Source organism: Mastigoproctus giganteus, chromosome 14, assembly GCF_048544385.1.
Source record: "Mastigoproctus giganteus isolate SK-2022 chromosome 14, ASM4854438v1, whole genome shotgun sequence".
Taxonomy (NCBI): Eukaryota; Metazoa; Arthropoda; class Arachnida; order Uropygi; family Thelyphonidae; genus Mastigoproctus; species Mastigoproctus giganteus.
The window spans coordinates 78,774,521-78,793,646 of NC_143588.1; the positions used below are offsets into that span (position 1 = coordinate 78,774,521).

Here is a 19,126-nt window from a genome sequence, read left to right on the forward strand (position 1 = left end):
ACAATGAAAATTAGAGAGGCTGTATGCACAAGTACCACTTTTAAAATCATAGAATTTGCACTTAGGATAAATCTACAGTAGTGTCAAGGAACTTGAAAAATCTACCTTATCAAAAAATAGCATTTAACATGTTAAAAGTTCCAAAAATATAATTAATTTAGCATTAGTTTACAAACCACCTTCAAATAGGGTTCTGTTTGAATGCTATTTTAGAATCACTTAGAAGAAATGAAATAGACTTAAGTTTTAAGAATACTGTATGTATATGATACAACTTAATATAAATAATTTTTTATACTACCATAACATTGAAATTCCAGTTTATATAGAACTAGATTGCATAGTACCAAATAGCAAAATAATTATAAATTTATTCAATAATGCATAAAGCCAGTAACCAGTTGATTTTCTTCTTTTTTAGTACAAAACAAGCATTTTTCCTTTCAAGAGGCTATTCGTTTTTTGATTAACAGTTACCGTAATTTGGGACTCCTAAGTTTGTGGCGTGGCAACTCTGCTACAATGGCACGCATTGTACCTTATGCTGCCATTCAGTATTCATCTCACGAACAGTGGAAACATGTATTGCATGTAGATACAAATGAAAGAAGGTTAGTTTAATTTATTATTTATTTATTTTTTTTTTTATTAACATTACTTTTGTTTATAAGAAAGTGGCCCCAAATTTATTTTTTGGGTTTGAATAAAATATTGATATTGGATTTATTGGTATATCTGTCTTTTGGCAACAAAATACATTAAATTATAGGTAGGTGTGTGTGTGTTTTTTATTATTTTTTTTTCAGAAGACTAATATGAGAAATCCATGCATGTATACCTTGGTGTTGTCTTAATAGCCTATAGCACTTGATAATTATGGCAGAAAATTTCATTTAATGGCTGTGTTTATACCTTGAATTTCTAAAATTCAGAGGGTCCAGCAAACAGCCATTTTGTTTGAGTAATAATATCCAAAAAATATAAAGAATTAAAGTATATATGTAAACTGTATATCAGATAAAATAAATCCACAAGAATAGTAATAAGAATACATATAGACTTCTCATAGTAATTTCAAAATGGAAGACCTCTTACAAGATAAGGTCTCCCCTTTTATTCACTGTATTGTTGGTTTGCGTTATAATTGTTTTGTGTTATCTATGTAGATATGATGGACAGTTTTGTTTTTTTTTTATAACCTCTAGTAATGTCTTAACTGTTTTTGTAAGGAGTACAATCATGCAGCTATTCATACTGTTTTACTTATGACAATTGCTCAAATGTGTATGGCATTCTATGACCAAAGTAATTCATATCAGAAACTTTCAAAAACAACTAGCCTATCCCGTAAAGTTTTGGAACATATACAAAGGGTACTAGGAAAGTTTTGCAATACAGCTTTGTTTATTTAATTTTTTCAAAGTAATTTCCTCTACATTCAATACACCTCTCCATCCTCCGAAACCAATCTTTAAACCAGTTCTGCCAAGTTTCACTAGGGAGTAAAGCACACTCGTTGTCCCAAGCCCGTAGAAGGTCCTCATCACTGGAAAACCGCCTCCCTTTTAGCTTCATTTTCACATGCGGGAACAGTGCAAAGTCGCAGGGAGCAAGGTCTGGACTGTAGGGAGGGTGCTCGAGAAGTTTCAGTCCTGTCGTGGTCAAATATTCGGTGCAGGCTTTGGCGCTGTGAGCTGCAGCATTATCGTGATGGAGGTACCAGGTGTCCATTCTTGACTTTGGCCGCAGGTTCTTCATAGATCCAATGACTTTAGGCAGGCATTGTTCAGTATACCACTTAGCTGTGACTGTCTTCTGTGTGTCCAAAACGACACGTTCCACAATTCCACTCGATTTGAAAAATACAGCTATCATTTTCTTCTTTACAGATCGGGATTTTCTGACAATTACGGGTGTGTCATCATCAAAGACCCAAACTTTGTTTTGAGCCTTTGTCGGCAGATCGTAATAGTACAGCCAAGTCTCGTCACCTGTCACGATGTTGTTCACATACCAAGATTGTCCCTTATCAAACTTTTTTAACATCTCCCGGCACCAAGTCACACGTCGTGTCATCTGCTCTTCAGTCAGTTGATGCGGCACCCAGAGAGAACAAAGTTTCTTCACGTGCAAATGATCTTGCAGAATCGAACGAATTGCTGGTGCATTTAGGCCCAAAGTATCCTCTATCTGTTGGTAGGTCACTCGCCTGTTTTCGTCAAGCATTTTCCTCACAGCAGTAACGTTTTCCTCGGTAACTGACGTTCGTGGCCTTCCCGGGGTCTCAGAATCCTCCAGAGTGAAATTTCCCCTTTGGAATTCTCTATACCACCTGAATATCGTTGTACGATGTGGACAATCATCATCTAGTGCAAGAGTCATTTCTTCTAAGCACTGGTCTATGGTTAAACCACGCACAAAATTATACCGCAAAACTGTCCTTATCTGATTTCGTGACCACGATGCCATCGCAAGCACTTTACTCTCACTACTAATGAATAACTGAGCCCATCGACTTGCCGCGGCGGCTAGTATGCAAGTATGAACATGTCTCAACATGCAGCAACAAGCAGCTTCCTGTGATTCATTGTTGCGTCATATTGCAAAACTTTCCTAGTACCCTTTGTATATAAGCTCCTGTGTTCTAAATATTGCCAATTATTAGATGCTAGAGGTATTGTGTTTTTTTTTTTTTATTAAGTTTGATTATTAATAGTAAAAACTGTAAAGAGGGGAAACATTACAATAAAATCTTCAAACTACAATTTGATGATTTTATTTTAATGTAATTATTTTTTATATTTGCCCATTTGAGCATTTGTATGAGAGCAATGAATACAGATGTAGATGCAGTATTTATTATAAATTAATTCATGATGACTTTTTTCATGTCTCAAGTGATGAGCCACCTGAATATTTTGATTGGATCTTTCCATGCGACTCTGAAAGCATCTAAGTTTTCTATATATGATTTTCAAGGCTGCACATTATTGAATTTGTTTGTCACATTGTTAGAAAGTTCTTTCTCATTAACTAATTGGAAAACAGAGAATGTACCAAAAAAAAAAAAAAAAAAAAACTGTTTATTTGTAAATAACCAATTTGGTTACAGAATTTAGGAAATTATTTTTAAGATTATAATATATTAAAATGAATTTACATTAAGCACATTTTTATATCTAGCAGTACACATTGTGTTAACTGCAGTCCTACTGCCATGTGCAATGTACTTAAGAAGTAGAGGAATTAATGCAGCAGGGTAAAAGAGAATGAATACAGACATTCTATTTCTGTTATAGACCAAGATCAAGAAATTTTGATTAGAAATTGTTTAAAATTAATCTAAAAATGAAAGTACCCTAATCATTCCATCACCCCCTTTGCCATCACCATTCAAGGTTAGATGCAGTCTATTTTAGGTAAAGTAGACTGTATCTGGTGGTGACCTTGAATTCATTCTCATAGCGGTATGACTATACATAATATATATCATGATTAAGTCTTATTCTTTTGTTGATGAATACCAGCAGTAAAAATTAATGGAATATCTATAAAATAATTAAAACTTCCATGTAGTTTTATTTTTTTTTTGTTTTAATAAGTCAATGTGTTAACTCTAGTTAACTCATAGTTCTCATATTTACAAAATTCTTGTTTTGTAAGAACTTTTTAAGGAGATATTATAACATATAAATTACATTACATTTTATCATTGAGTCAAACTTTCAATAATAATTACCTAAGTAAATTTCAGAACCTTGGTTCTTAGTATTAAATGTAAAGAAGCTGGTTTTTTTAAATTGAGTGAGATCCCAACTGTGTACAGTAAACAGTTTGTAGCATGATATATTGGAAATAATTTGCAGTCTAAAAAATGATATAATCAAAGTTTGCTAGCAAACTCATTTTGCTTTGTTATGAACACTTTAGTTTTCAGCTAATGTTCCACAGAGCATATTAAATGAAAAGTAATGTTCTTATCAACACAGAGTGATTTTGTGACAGCAAAAATTATTTTATTGTTCCTTTAGTACATTGAAAAGGAATACTTCATGTTGTTGTTGTTTGTTTGTTATTTGGTTTTTAGGAGCATCAGCAACTAAGGCCATATTGCTCCGGGATATGCGGTGGTCATTCCCTGAATTACCTGAATTCAGGGATCATTCCTTTGGATCAAAGGTCATTCCCTGAATGACCTTTTTCCGCATCCTCCGTATTCGGTGGTGACGGGCTCGAACCCCGGTCTAATCAAGAAGTGTGTGCTACGCACTGCTGCTCCTTCCCACCTGGCTATGGAGGCGCCCGGAATACTTTATTTCTCAACAATACTTGCAAACATGTTTGTCATCTGTTTTATTGTTTGTTGTGGGTAATTTACTCTCCAGACATATGTGGGCAATAATTTTATACTCTTAACTCTTTTGGGTGCAAAATTATTAGTGGGCTATTAATTAATATCAGATTCTCATTATAATTAACATTCCATAGCTATTTCATTATTTAGAAATTTAATTTAAGATTGTGTTGCAGAAAAGCTCATCCAGGAAGAACTTTTGCAGCTGGCTCATTGGCTGGAGTAACTTCTAGTACATTTACATATCCTCTGGATCTTGCAAGGGCTCGTATGGCTGTTACTCATAAGGAAATGTAAGTGTGAAATGTGTAAAAAAAAAAAAAAAAAAAAAGAAACCATTCTGTTAGTTTGGTATTATTGCATTTATTGCCATTTTACTTTTTCACTTTGACTTAGTATATTATTAGGTTGTGTTGATATTTTAATGCCTTTAAATTTAAAGCTGTTAGTTTTAATAGTTAATATTTTTAATTTGCTGTGAAGTTCACATTGTGAATTTAATGAAAATCGCATTCAATTTTATCTCCCCCTTTCATAAATTTCAAGGGAATTGAGTGTGATGATTTAACCCACAAGATATTTGCACATCTTGTGGATTAAAGTATCACCATAAAATCAAAATTGGTACTTAATATTTCACTGTAAAATTAGAGTATAATATGATTATTGGACACCTTATGTGCAAAAAAAAAAAAAAGTATAATGTGGGTGCATTTGAGAAACTTAACTGTGTATAAATATTTGTCTGTACTTTTCAGTATACAGTTATAAAAATAAAAAAAAATTCCTAAAAAGATCAATATCTAACATATTGATCTCATCTTTTTAATTTTTTTTTTAATATAAATTATTTGATCTCTTTAAAAGATCAGTAAATTGAGAAACTAATGTTATTGATATCTTCTATCTTATTTTTCATTACTCAATAATGACAAAGTATTCTTTGTTATCACAGAGTACTTCATTAAATTGTAAAACGTATCATAGTACATCATGTCCTCAATGTATAGTACATACTATTTTTGGGTATTTTTTTCCAATACATTTTGGTTTAGGGTATTGTTCCAAATACTAAATATTTGATCAAAATAAGATAACCAGTAATACTGTCTTAAAGATACATCAGTGCAACATAACTGTGTTGTACATATACTCATAAGATGACAGTATCAACCTTGGCACAAGCTTATTATAGTAAATATTATGCACAGTATACCTTTTTAAATTGACAGTTTAAATCAACACATTTTAAATGTAGGCTATATATCATTTGCCATTGTAATAGCTTGTTTTAAGGTTGCCACACATCAGCCTTGCATGTTTAAATGATGTTTTATTTTTAACCTTTTATTCTTTCTTCTCTGCTTCTAATCTGAAAACGTCAGTCTAATAAGAGCCAATCAAAATAATGGTTGAATATTAAGCTCAGCATTTATTTCATACTTCTGAAAAATAGCTCCTCAATTCTCTTTCTTTCCTCCTTCCCTCAGCCAGTCACCAGTAGATTGCCAGGTTATAAGAAAAAAAGGTCTTTGAATTCAGTTTTTTTTTTTTTTAATCAAAATTATCTAAACATGAAATATCATAATAAAAAAAATAGTTGAAATACCTCATCACATGATTTATGTAATGTGAGTGTAAAAAAAAAAAAAAAAGAGAAAAAAGTCTTTATTTTATATACAAAATCAAGATGACAAGAGTTGCATGCAGAAAAATTCTGCCAGTAAATATGCTGTTTAGCATTTTGTAATGTCTAATTTGAAGCCACTCTTTCTTTAATTTGGATATCTATTGTACAAAAGATGTTAATATGTTTTATGTGTATTCACATTGTACATAAAACTTGTATAGGAAAGTTATTACAATACAATTTTTACTTGCGACTAACTGCATAAATCTGAAAATCTGTGTGCATGGTTTTGTTTCTCCCTTAGGTATAACAGTTTGTCTCAAGTTTTTATTAAAATTTGGAAGAAAGAAGGCCCCTTGGCATTATATAGAGGTTATACCCCAACAGTGCTAGGAGTTATTCCATATGCAGGAACTAGCTTTTACACATATGAAACCCTTAAAAGATTACATTATGGTAATTTAATTTTTACTTCTGTTGTAACTTTATACACAATTTGCTATTTTGTTTGAATTTTGAAGTAACATATAGATACAATTTTTTTTCAAAATTATTTCAGACATAATAGCAGTTTCCAGTGTTATTATATTGTTACCCAGAGCCAGATGGTCTACAAGTGTAGAAACTTTGCTGTTCTTCTTGACAATGTATATTGAGGATAGTCAGGATTTATTACTTTTGAATTAGGATTTCAATTATTTGTTTAAGGTTGGCTAAAAGGATATTTAACCGCTAGCATGCAAAAAACCATAACTAAAATCACATAGTGACATTATTTCACCAATCAGTTTTTTGGGGGGGTAAAAGAAGTTTTTAAAATGGAAAACTTTAAAATGTATTCTTAATTCTGACTCATATTATATAATAATCTAAAAAGATCATTAGAACAACAGTTTTGGTGTTTTGGTATCAAAAAAATGTATATTCCCTTATTTCCTAGATAACTATATAGCCAATCTCAGGGTATCAAGCAGATAAAAAAAAAAAAAAAAAAGCTGAATGTTAATGAATAACCTTTCATCTCAAAATTAAAAATATTTTGTTTATTTATTCAATGATATGTGGTTGCTGAAGAAGTTTGCTTGATTTTATTTTACTTCATATATGTATTTTATTCAGGCATGATTCTCAGTGGGTTTGTTGTAACATACATTAATAAATTAAAAACATCAAAGCAAAATTTCTTAGTTGATCTTCAGTGAAGAAAACTAAGCTTATGACCAGTGGGAGAAGAATTGCAAAACTCATGGCTGTTGGTTCATCCAGAAAAGGATCACCCTATGTTTGAAAGTTAAGGAATATAGTGGGTTAGACTAATAAGCTGATCTTAATATGTATTTTTAATGAAATATAAAAAATACATTATCTTCAGCTCTGATATTTTATGCATTCCAAAATGAAATTTATTCTTTATTGCACCACTCCTAGCCTTGCAATAAAATACCACCTTGCTCTCTGTTTCTTTTTCACTGTACAATGAAAATTAAGTTTTTTAGGTCACTAAAAATGTAATTTTTCTTTAAAATTAAAGTTTTTCTGAATGATAATAAATTCATCCAGCATAGAAGATTTTTATTCATATTCTTCCACCAAAATCCTTTTTTAATAACTGGATCTTTGAAATTGCAAATTTTCATTAAATTATACTTCACCTATACCATTCTGAGCATACCCACTATTAGTAGAATGCAGAGGATGTAGTATGGTTTTGAAATGCATTTAAGTTGCTTAAATTGATACAAGGTCATGCCTAGGTCTATCTCAACAAGACAGTTTTAATTATCTTGTTAGTGATTAAAAAAATCACCTTGTTTCATTTGGGGCAGTCTCTACCACCTCTGGCACTACTGCAGAAGGTTGTTTTGACTGCTGGAACATAATTAAATTTTGTAGTGAAAACCAATAATGAACCACTCTTTTACTGTGTGAATAATACAAATAGTTTCATTAAGTACTTAATACCTAATTTCACTAAATTTTTTTTAAAACAGTGACATAAGTTTCAGAACCCTTACCATTTGACAGATCCTACTATTAAAAGATTATAGGATCTGGCAAGGATTCTGAAACATCACTGTTATAACAAATTTAGTGTGATTAGGCATTGAGCACTTGATAAAACTATATCAGGATTATTCACATGGTAAAAGAGTGGTTCATTACAAAATTAAAAATTCACATTGCAAAATCCCCGTTTTGTGTGCTTTAGACCTTTGTCAACAAGATTGCATATATGACAGTTGTATCTAATTGCTATACTTTGCATATAAATAACAGATGCAGTGGTCATGGTGACACCTGCTGTACTGGAATATGTGGGTAGAAATATAATACCAATTGCATATGTTACAAGGGGGCCTTTTATATCAATATCAAAATTTTCAGTATGTTACATCAGATTATTGACAGTGATTGTAATCATGTGTAAAAAGACTATTAAAACGTATTTAACTACTAATGAAGGATTGGCTCTGAGATAGTAACAGGTCAGCATTAACTTTCAGTTATATGATAAAACTACTAGTGAAACACAATTTTCAATAAAATTAATGAAAATCTGATTATCTCATCTTTTCATAGTAAAATATAAATTTTGACAGCAATTGCTTAATGTTTGTTTATTTATTTATTTATTTTTAGAACTGACATTGACTAATAAATGCATTTTCTGGAACTTTTAGTTGAAGGAAGCTATTAATAATGCAGCGAAAGTTGTTAAATTTTGAAACATTTGTTAAATCAGGCTTTTTATTCAGCTTAACACTTTTGCTGCTAGTGTTTTCAACAATTGTTTAGACCTAGGATTGAAAACTACAAGATTGAGTCAAGTTGGATTCAAAAGAGTAGGAACATTTTTGGGCTTTCTTCTCGCTATGACTAATCTGCCTCCAGTGAAGGTTGTTTAACAAAAAGTATCCAGTTTTTCTTCTGTAAAATTGGAAGAAAAAGTTCTAAAGGAAGGGTGATTTCCTTCTAAGTGGATTAAAATCCAAAGTCACACATTTGCATTCAGGAAACGGTGAATGTGTTAAGTGGCTTTTTTTTTTTTTTTTTTCCTTCTTAGTCACCAGATGAAAAATAATGTGAAAGTCTTGCAATATTTATACCATCCCATAAATCATGACTGCATTTATTACGAATAAAAATATATGGAAATTTCCCATTTATACTAAATTATTAAAAATACTTTTGTTCACATTATGATCCAAAACATTTGTGGAGGAATTTCCTTGGCAGTTTGTGAAGTAGTGGAATTAGTCATTTTATAATAGAAATTCTATATAGATTAGCAATGAATTTTAGATTAATACTAAACATTATGCTTTAGTGATGGGCATAATCGAAAAAATCAGCTATATGCAAATTAGATAATTATGAAATTGACAAGAAGAAGTGGGGGAAATGATAGTGGAGGGATATGATCCAATGTTATTAAAACTAAAGGTAAAATGCTACCATTTGGCCAATGGTTCAATTCAGTTATACATATAAATCAACAATAGTGACCAAACAGAACTGTGTATTGTTTGGTCACTGTTGTTGTCTATTTCCTAATCAATTAATTTGCATATAATTGATTGTTTAAATAATCAATTTATCAATCGTTTGATTATGCCCATCACTAGATTTCATATAATTATTCTCATTTCATATTGTTTCACACTCTGTTATACTATATCATTAAGTTTCCTTTCATTCCAGATTACACAGGTAGACATCAACCTTATCCATTTGAAAGAATGATATTTGGAGCATTAGCTGGCTTGTTTGGACAGTCTGCTTCCTACCCTCTAGATATTGTAAGGAGGCGCATGCAAACTGCAGAGCTTACTGGAAATGCATATCGTTCTATTAAAAGTACTCTGGTGAAAGTAGTGAGAGAGGAAGGTATTATTGGTGGTCTCTACAAAGGTTTAAGTCTTAATTGGGTAAAAGGACCCATTGCTGTTGGCATTAGTTTCACAACATTTGACATTATGCAGAATTTCCTGAGACAGCTTTCACTTTTCAGTTAGCAAGATACAAATGCACTGAAACTATAAAATTTCTGTGCCTGTCAGTTATAACTAAAAGGTGCTTGGCAGTATTTCAGTTATTTACATTAGGAAGAATGCTACTTCACTGTACAGAAGCAACATTATTTATCCTTGTCTTTGTTGTGATATGACTGATACATCATTAGGATAAATTTAACAGGCTGTAGGGAAGTAGAAAGCAGCACACTAACTTCTATAGGAGGCCATCTGTATATGTGAATAAGTGCATTACTTTTTTTTTGTTTTATACCCATTAATTAGTGCTGCAGTATCCTGGGTATTTGTGTTTATAATAATCATTTTGCAAGAGAATTTTTTTATTACCTGAAGAGAATTTCTGTACCTGAATAATAATAATGCTAGCTGATATATCATTCCTAGAGAAAAGTATTTTTAGCATGTGCATAATGGAGTAAATGTGAAGATAAATATATTTTAAAATATTGTAATAATTATATATTTCATAAACATTAGTTTCAATAAATATTCAGAATGATTTTTTTAATGATAGATTTTTCAAGGTAAAAATATTCATGTGAGTATTATATAATTATTTCAATTGAAAGTATTTTTTTAAATTTATAAATCAGCAGATTACACTTCCAAGACTGAATGCTGCTGACATTTTTGTCTATTTAGATCTTAAAGAAATACCAGCTTTTAACTTCCTAGATAGAAGTTATGACTTTAAAAATTGATCACAGGAATTAATTTGGGTTTGTTTTCAAAATCCAAACATTTTCTAATGGCTGGTAAATCAGTTATATTAAAAAACAGTTTTATAAGCTGTAAAGCAGCTTAAAAAGTATAAAATTTTTACTGACTTTTGGATAACAGTTACAACAAAAATACCAAACACTGTTTTAAAAAAAAGCAGTAAATTAGCACCTTGATGAGAAAGTTTGTTTAGTTCAAAAATTTAATTTAACTCAAGTTTAATTCAAAAAAGAAGTGTTTAGTTCTCAAAAATAACAAACTCCTTGTGAATTTAATGATTTTGGAAAAGTTCTCCATTATTTTATTTTTCTACAGTAACAGTATTATTTCATTATACTTAAGTTTTGGGTGTTCATTGTAGCAGAACAAGTATCAGCATACTAAAGCAGTAGCTGCGAGAATGTAATATATATGTGTAATTTAGACATATAAGAGCCTAAATAAAAGCACAGGTTGCTTTAATAAGTATAGATACAAATGTTTTATTGTAAATGTAAATTCTAGCAAAAATGTAAATAAATTTTTTCTTTTTTGTTTAAAGTTATGGTGCATTTAATAAAGCAAATTTTGGTGACAGTCTGTGTATTTATAGAGTAGCATATTTCTTTATTTCACTTTATGCCTTTGCATTTCACAATAATTGTAGCCATGTGACTACACAGACAAGCTGTCAGGCACTGCTTTTTTGTGAATGAGAGAGAGAGAGAGAGAGAGAGAGAGAGAGAGAGAGAGAGAGAGAGAGAGAGAGAGAGAGAGAGAGAGAGAGAGAGATTCAGAAAGTAATTATTCGTATTTTTTCTCTCCTTGGGTTATTGCCATATACACATGGTGTTGGTAGCAATGCAGCCAATGCTAGATTTAGTTAGTCTGAGGCTTTGGCAAATGCAAATATTTAAAAGCTAAAAAAAAAAAACATTGTTATTGGCTGGGTGAGTGGGGGAGCTGAAAAACTGCAGCAAGTAAATTTGGCTTTGACTACAGCAGTCAGTATTAGTTTTGCATACAATGCTCAACAAAATTAACGGAACAAAATTTTTTTTTTTTTTTTTTTTTTTCATGAATATTTTATTGTCAACAGCTGAAAGTGAATATTTGATAATAATATGCATCCTAGCATGCAAATTCAATCTACAACCTTACAGAGCAGCATATTATGCAAATTATTCATGCCAATAAAAACATGCATTGTGACCACATCACTTTATTCCTTTTTCTGGCTTGCTCGGTGGGATAGCCACATCTCCAGTGCTCAGGATGTCAAGTCATCGTTTAAATGATTTTCTGAGACAGCAGGCTATTGGACAACTTGAAGACAGACAGTTAAGGTGGAGGTGCATGATGGCTTAATGTGTCGCACAGCGTTGTCTTGGCCCTATGGAAGCAGCAGTTTCAGGAGATAGTAACCATTACAAGAAGAGCTGGCCAAGGTTGCTCAAGGGCTATGTCAACCAGAACAGACCGCTATCTGGCTCTAACAGAAAGATAGAACCCTACGATGTGCTGTCATCACTTGTCTCTTGAGATTGCTGCGACCACAGGTGAGACCATTTCCAACCAGACTATGTTAAGAAGGCTCAGTTCAAGTGGACTCTATGCAAGGAAGCCAGTGGTTTGTATCCCATTAATACCAAACCACCGCAGAGCTCATTGAATCTGGTGCTATTAATGTGTGACTTGGAGCCCTGACAAATGGGGGTGTGGTTCTGTTCTCTGACGAGTCCCGTTTTAGCCTACAAACAGATTCTAGACATTATTTTATCTTGAGACAACGAGAAATGCAGTACCATCCCTCCAACATCAGAAAGGACACTTACGGTGGAGGCAGTGTTCTCATGTGGAGCAGAATAATGAGCAACAGCTGCATCCCTCCATTTTTTTGATAGGGATACCGTAACTATGCAGAGGTACCGAGAACAGATCCTCGAACCCTATGTGCAACTTTTTAGGGGTGTGGTTGGCCCAGATTTTCTTTTCATGCACAACAATGCCACTGCACATAATGACTGCTGTGGCCAGCATGATAATCAGACTTAAATCTAATTGAACACATGTGGGACGTCCTTGGGCATTGCATGCCAACAGCCAACTCTTCACTCACTTGGTGAGCTAAGGTCTGTGCTGGTGGAAGAATGGGATTTGTTGCCACAGAATCTTAGACAACCTTATATCAAGTGTAGTTCACTGCTGTCAGGCCTGTTTAGCTGTTGGAGGGGATCATATGCTGTCTCATCATTTCATCATTATTCTATGGTAAACCACCATACCAAATTTTGTCCTGCTTCATCACAAGTTGCGAGAGTTACACCACATTTCCTATGTGTTCTGTTAATTTTGTTGAGAAGTTGTGATTCTGAATTGGCTTCTATAATTCCCCCCACTCTATTTCAAACCCATCCGAACACATGCTGCAACCAATCAGCATCCTCTTACTGTCCAACTTCAAACTCACAGTACCAACTCTTTTTCCTCATTTATGCCTTCAGCTTCTGTTTTCTGGAACCTCCCTTCACATGTATTTCTGAAAATTACAATCTACAGAAATTCAAGCCTAATGTAAACAAGTAAACCTTCAACCCATGCATGGTACTAAGTATTATAGATTTTAACACCTTTTGTGTTTGGGGTTTTCATTAAAAAAAAAATAATAATTGTTTTCAGGGCCAGCCTGAAATATCAATGAACCAAACAGCTCAAAGAACAAAAATCATAAGTGAACTTTCCTAATTATCTATTGTATCTGTATAATTATTAAAGGAATACTAGAACATGCCACTGCCAAGTACAAAGGTTCTAACTTTGTTAACCCCCTCCCCCCAAATGATAAATGAATTTGTGCAACTTTCCCCATTAATAAAACTGATTATTTTGTTTGGGTGCTGGCAAGAAATAAATCACTTATTTTTTATTACAATTGATTATACCTTAATTAAGGCAAATTAGTATACTTCAATTTTGACATAATGGATTTTTAATGGATAAATTGAAACTATTTTCTAAAAAAATAGTTTAAAAATGTTCATTTCAAAATAATATTCTACAATGTAAATAACAATTTAAAGAATATAATATCGTCTGCAGTTAATAAATCCCTTGTGTCCCTGTTAAGAAAAGTAAACAGATTTTATAAGCTTAACCACCATGCCTGAGGAAAAATTGTAAAATGAAAAGGTGGACCACTCTCAAATTGCTCGTGACTCTTTCCCTATGGGATCAAAACCCACAGTTCGAGAGTTCCTAGCCTAGGGCACCAAAATATCTCTGGCCAACTTGTTTCTGCAATTAAAATTTAAAAAATAATAAGTGACAAGGTTACATTGTTTCAATCTTTTGTTCAAAGAACTGTGTAGAGAATTTTCTTTTTAATTTACATATTTCTAGGCTTAAAATATGTCACTTCAAGTAATACAGAAATTTCCAGTTCATTAAACTGTTTCTGAAAGTGTACTTTAGCAATATTGTGAAATTTTATTTTTAATACTAAACAGTTTTGAGCAACTTCACTTGTCAAGACATTTAATTCCTTGAAATAAGTATCTTACTAGCAAAATGCAATGTTGATAAATTACACTCATTTTTGGTTGTATTTCTAATGTGTCACATAAACCTACACTACTTTTATTTCTATTTTATTTTTGAAAAAACCATATGAAAAACATCTGCATGACTATGTATCTTATTGGATGAGAACAAATTTTAAATTGTTTGACTGTCTTTTAATTTCATTAGCATGTAGTCACTTTTTAATATTATGGCCAAATGCAAATGTGTTTGGCACAAGGGTTTAGCATCCTGCCGCCACTTTTGTTCTGTGTCATTGTTGTTTTTTTTTTCCTTCAAATGTGAAAAAGCTTCGTAGCTGTTATATCCAAAATCAGAATCTTTGATATCCATTGGAATAATTTGTGCTTTTAACTTTAGGTTATTTTTTCAAGAATCCAATCCTTATATTCAGATATTCTGGTACAGACTCCAGGCATATTTGGTTCAGCACATCCAATACCCCAAGAAATTATACCTGCTAAAAACCATCGTCCGTCTTCTCCTTGGATTTGCAGTGGACCTCCAGAATCGCCCTTTAAAAAAAAAAGAGAAAGGAACAAAAAAATTTTGTAATTAAAAATAACAAATTGTAAAATGAATTTTAAGGTCAAAACACCCATTTATCATAAATTGTGCTAATGCTGAATAGAAGCTTTCAGATAATTTTTTGGGAAAAGATTTAATTTTTTTTTCACTGTGACAGGTGATACAGTTGTCAAGTTAAGAATTCTCTGGATGTTCTTAAATTGACCACTGTAGCAAATTTCTTGTCCACCATTTTGTCCTTAAGATATGAGAATAATACATATTTAGTTATTGGCCATATAATGCAAGAAAACTAAGCTTTTGCTGTACTGAGTGGAGAGAACTGTTTCCCTCCTCCCATAGCCACTACTTATCCACCCAGCCTCTGAATATCTCCATTTTGGCTTTAACTACCCATGGAGCCAAATTATTCCAAAGATAAACTGCTTGCTTGCTGGCTAAAAACCTCCTACAACTTAGTCTTCTCTTATTCTTCTCCCATAGTTGAAATTTGTTTCCTGGTTCTAGCATCATTCAGTGTTACGAAAATTTTGCCTTCAGTTGTTTGCTATCCCCGCTCAGATCCATATACACTTCAGTCAGAAACCTGATAAGGTATCTAGGGGCCCCAAAGCTTAAGCTTCATTGGCTTCACGGTAAATCCGCCTCTGATTCCTTACATAATGCTTTGAACTCTACAAATTTTCCAAATACAACTACTGCATCTTATTCATTAGGGGGGGGATCGTGGACACTTCCAGTTTCCTTGAAACAGTCAACTAACCTCAGTTCTGCAAATGATGCACCTCTACATAGGTGGATGATTTCACACTTAACCATTATGCCGACCGGGCTAGCCAGGTGAGTGAAGCACCTGCCTGGCAACCCAAAGGTCGCGGGTTCGAATCCCGCCTCGGGCTTGGATCAAAGTACTGCAAAAACCTTGGGAGGTGCATTATGGCCACAGAAGCCGATGTGCCAACAACTACCAAAAAAAAAAAAATTAACCATTATGAGTTGCAGTGTAGAGCTCATGGAGTTTACCAGATGTTTGATCAGTTAGGTTTCACTGTTAAGTTCAGACTGGCTGTGAATTGAACTGCTATCTCTAAAATGAATGCCACAACCTACTCCAGCTCACAACTTCAAACCATGAAGTTTGAGGTGTGGTTGTTTCAGAATTGGTGCTGAGACAGTTAAGGCCATGAGGCACTGGTATATAATGTCAGCCCTGTTTCTAGGCAGGTGCAGGATATTTATAAAGTGGCATTTTTGCCTAGCTGCTAAAAGTAGCTAGTCCAAATTTTTATTGGCAACAAGGATTCCAGCACTGTGTATAGGCTCTGTACCCAACTCCACAAACTCTGATTCTAGTTCTGCTGTAAGTTGTGTGCATTCTTTTGTCAAATTGCCTATTTTTCTGGATTAAAAAAAAAGTTTTCAGGATTTACACCATGCAATCCTCAAAATGTGAAGTCTCAGTATGAAGAAAATCCGTAATCCCATCCCCACAATCTTAACACAGTTTGATCCCATCATGGTGTAAAAGACCATAATAATAATGAAAGGTGTTGGAAGTCCAAGCAGAGTGGTGATAAATGCATCCATTATCTGTAGAGAGAACTACAACTTTGGTTACCAGGGTGGAGTTGTAGCTTAAGCTAAACATGTGACACTTGAGATAAAACACCTTTTGGAATAGTGTATTACCAATAAACAAGTACAGGAACTCCCTGACTTACGTTGTTGTTGTTGTTATTTGGTTTTTAGGAGCATTAGCAACTAAGGCCATATTGCTCCGGGATATGCGGTGGTCATTCCCTGAATGACCTTTCCGCATCCTCCGTATTTGGTGGTGACGGGCTCGAACCCCGGTCTAATCAAGAAGCGTGTGCTACGCACTGCTGCTCCTTCCCACCTGGCTACGGAGGCGCCTCTGACTTACGTAAGGGTTGTGTTCCATTGAATGCTACGTAAGTCATAATTTCCCCCATGCTTATGCAGCACTCACAACTATGCTCGCTGAATTGATTGAATCAAAAAAGAAATGTTTGACGAACATATACACAGAACTATTTATTCAATTTTATATCTCATGCACAGGAAAAATTACAAAAGCGTGCAATTTATAAAATTACAAAAAAAAAAAAAAGAGGAGACAGGCACAACATCAGTAAGTTTTACCTCTCGAGCATCGTTGCCAGAATAGACTTCATCAGCTGATAAGTACGCCACTGCGGAGGTTGAGGGCTGTGGAGATTTAGAAGGGGCCGACCGCGTAACCTTACAAAAGAACATTAATAGATGACTAGACGGTGGCATTTTTCTTTTCATCGTAGATTTCTTTGTAGCAAGCTTATCATTCACCCCTCTGTTAACTTTTAAGAATCGTTTGCTGTCAGGATCCATCTTCTCAAACGTTGCTATTGCCAATGCAGTTTCACGAAATGCCATTGCCATCTCTCTGGTGATGAAGCATCTCGGCTCCTCATTTGATTTATCTTAAGCTTCATCAGCATTTTCACTTTTCACTATCGCTGCCTGCAAGTCAATAAGTTCTTCGTTAGATAATTCCTTCTCTTCTTCCTCTATTAACTCCTCCAGCTGAAGTAACTCTGCAACCCTTACAATCTTATCTGTAACCTCTTCATATGATTCGTCTTTTTCAAACCCTTCGAAGCCTTTTACGTGCTGTGGGCATATTTTCTTCCATGCGCCATTTAAACTACTTTAATAATTTCTGCCCGGGCTGGCCTTATTAATGTTTAAGATGGAGTGGTAAATATTGAGATTTCCATAAGTCTCTTAATGTAAAATTTTTCTCATCATCTACTGCAGACAATGCCCTGAGCAAATGTGCGTAAATAGTATGCTTTTAAATTTGAAATAACACCCTGATCCCTAGGTTGGATGAGTGAAGTTGTGTTTGGCGGTAGAAATATGACTCCCACATTCGAATTGAAATCATCAGATGTGTAGGATGTCCAGGAGGATTATCTAATAGAAGCAAAATCTTGAAAGGAATGTTGTCTTTACAATATTTTTCAACCTCTGGAATGAAGCAGCATTTAAACCAATCCTCAAAGAGAGATATTGTTATCCATGCTCTCTGGTTTGATCGGAAATGCACAGGTAGGGTGGCTTTATTGATGCCCTTAAATTCAGTCTACTTTGATATAGCACCGAAGATTCAGTCTACTTTGATATAGCACCTGAACATTGTTTTGTGATCACTTTTGTTGATCTTAAGTGCGTTGATCCTTTGACATGTTATTTTATACACGCACTGTCCTTTAAAATAGTATTCACTGTTGGAGCAGCAAGACTTAATTCCTGTGCAAGCCAAGTGGTCATGCACACCTGACCACACGGCTATAGCAACAATGAAAGTGTAGTGCAATTTCCATTATAAATGACAAACTTTGTCCTGCTTTGTACTTAATCATTTTCATCTCCATTTCTAAATCAATTTTGTTTTGTTTCTTAGCACTGCCAGCACTTGCACTTTCCATTGGTCCCTTTCCCTTCATCATCCTAATACATAAATAGGAATGACGAGAAGTTTCTGAAATTTTGTTTTTTATGTGATTGAAGATTTCAGTGAAGGGGAACAACACGTTGCACCATAATACCGTAACGTAAAATCTCACACAATTGCAGTTTTTGGGATTATCGCAAATGCAATAAGATAGAGTTTACTACCCATTTATAATTGCTTGCAGTATAACAGAAAAGTCCAATAAACCGGAAAGTGCAAATCGTTTTTATTGTTTTATGGTTGTGACCTCCAGAAACGTGCTTTAGAAAAATATCACAAAGGCGTTCAAAAGTGATTCTTATATTGGGAACATAATTATAAACAAATAAATTTTCTATTTATACTCCGAGCAACCACATGGTCAGAGGAGTTCACAAGGTAGAGATAATACAAGAAACTGCACCGTGTTCAGCAGTCACGGGCTTGAACCCGGGTCACTCAAGGCACGTATGTATGCACCCATGTGCCTGACCACTTGGCTACAGTAACGATGAAAGTGTAGTGCAATTTCCATTATAAAAATGACCTCTTAGAGAGATAAATAGCTTAGTAATATATCGAAATTTTCAACTTCCAAGGACTTGGAAAGAATTAGAAAAAACAATGTGTTCTTGGGTTCACGTTAACGATATTTTCACGATACCTCCATTTATTCCTACGGGATGCAAAACACGTTTCCACAATTTTTTTTAAGTTTGCACCAGCCGGCAAAAACTTACGTAAGTCGAGGAGTTCCTGTATTCGGAATTAAGTTTTTTTTTTTTTTTTTTGATACATCAACAACT

The 19,126-nt window shown here is 33.6% G+C and overlaps 2 protein-coding genes across 5 annotated transcripts in view; one reads left to right on the forward strand and one right to left on the reverse strand.

The window, feature by feature from the left end:
- DPCoAC (dephosphocoenzyme A carrier) overlaps positions 1 to 10,429 on the forward strand; it is a 48,054-nt gene extending 37,625 nt beyond the window's left edge. For all 4 annotated transcript variants that reach the window (XM_090389181.1, XM_090389180.1, XM_090389182.1 and 1 more), the window contains 4 exons: positions 422 to 611; positions 4,531 to 4,647; positions 6,289 to 6,440; positions 9,687 to 10,429. In XM_090389181.1, coding sequence (XP_090245307.1) covers positions 422 to 611; positions 4,531 to 4,647; positions 6,289 to 6,440; positions 9,687 to 10,000 — 773 coding nt within the window. In that variant the 3' untranslated portion in view covers positions 10,001 to 10,429. The remainder of the gene's footprint in view (positions 1 to 421; positions 612 to 4,530; positions 4,648 to 6,288; positions 6,441 to 9,686) is intronic.
- A 3,976-nt stretch (positions 10,430 to 14,405) lies between these two features.
- The window catches only part of LOC150075274 (uncharacterized), a 43,576-nt gene continuing 38,855 nt past the window's right edge, over positions 14,406 to 19,126 (reverse strand). Inside the window, exon 8 of the mRNA XM_090388426.1 lies at positions 14,406 to 14,811. Coding sequence (XP_090244552.1) covers positions 14,653 to 14,811 — 159 coding nt within the window. The 3' untranslated portion in view covers positions 14,406 to 14,652. The remainder of the gene's footprint in view (positions 14,812 to 19,126) is intronic.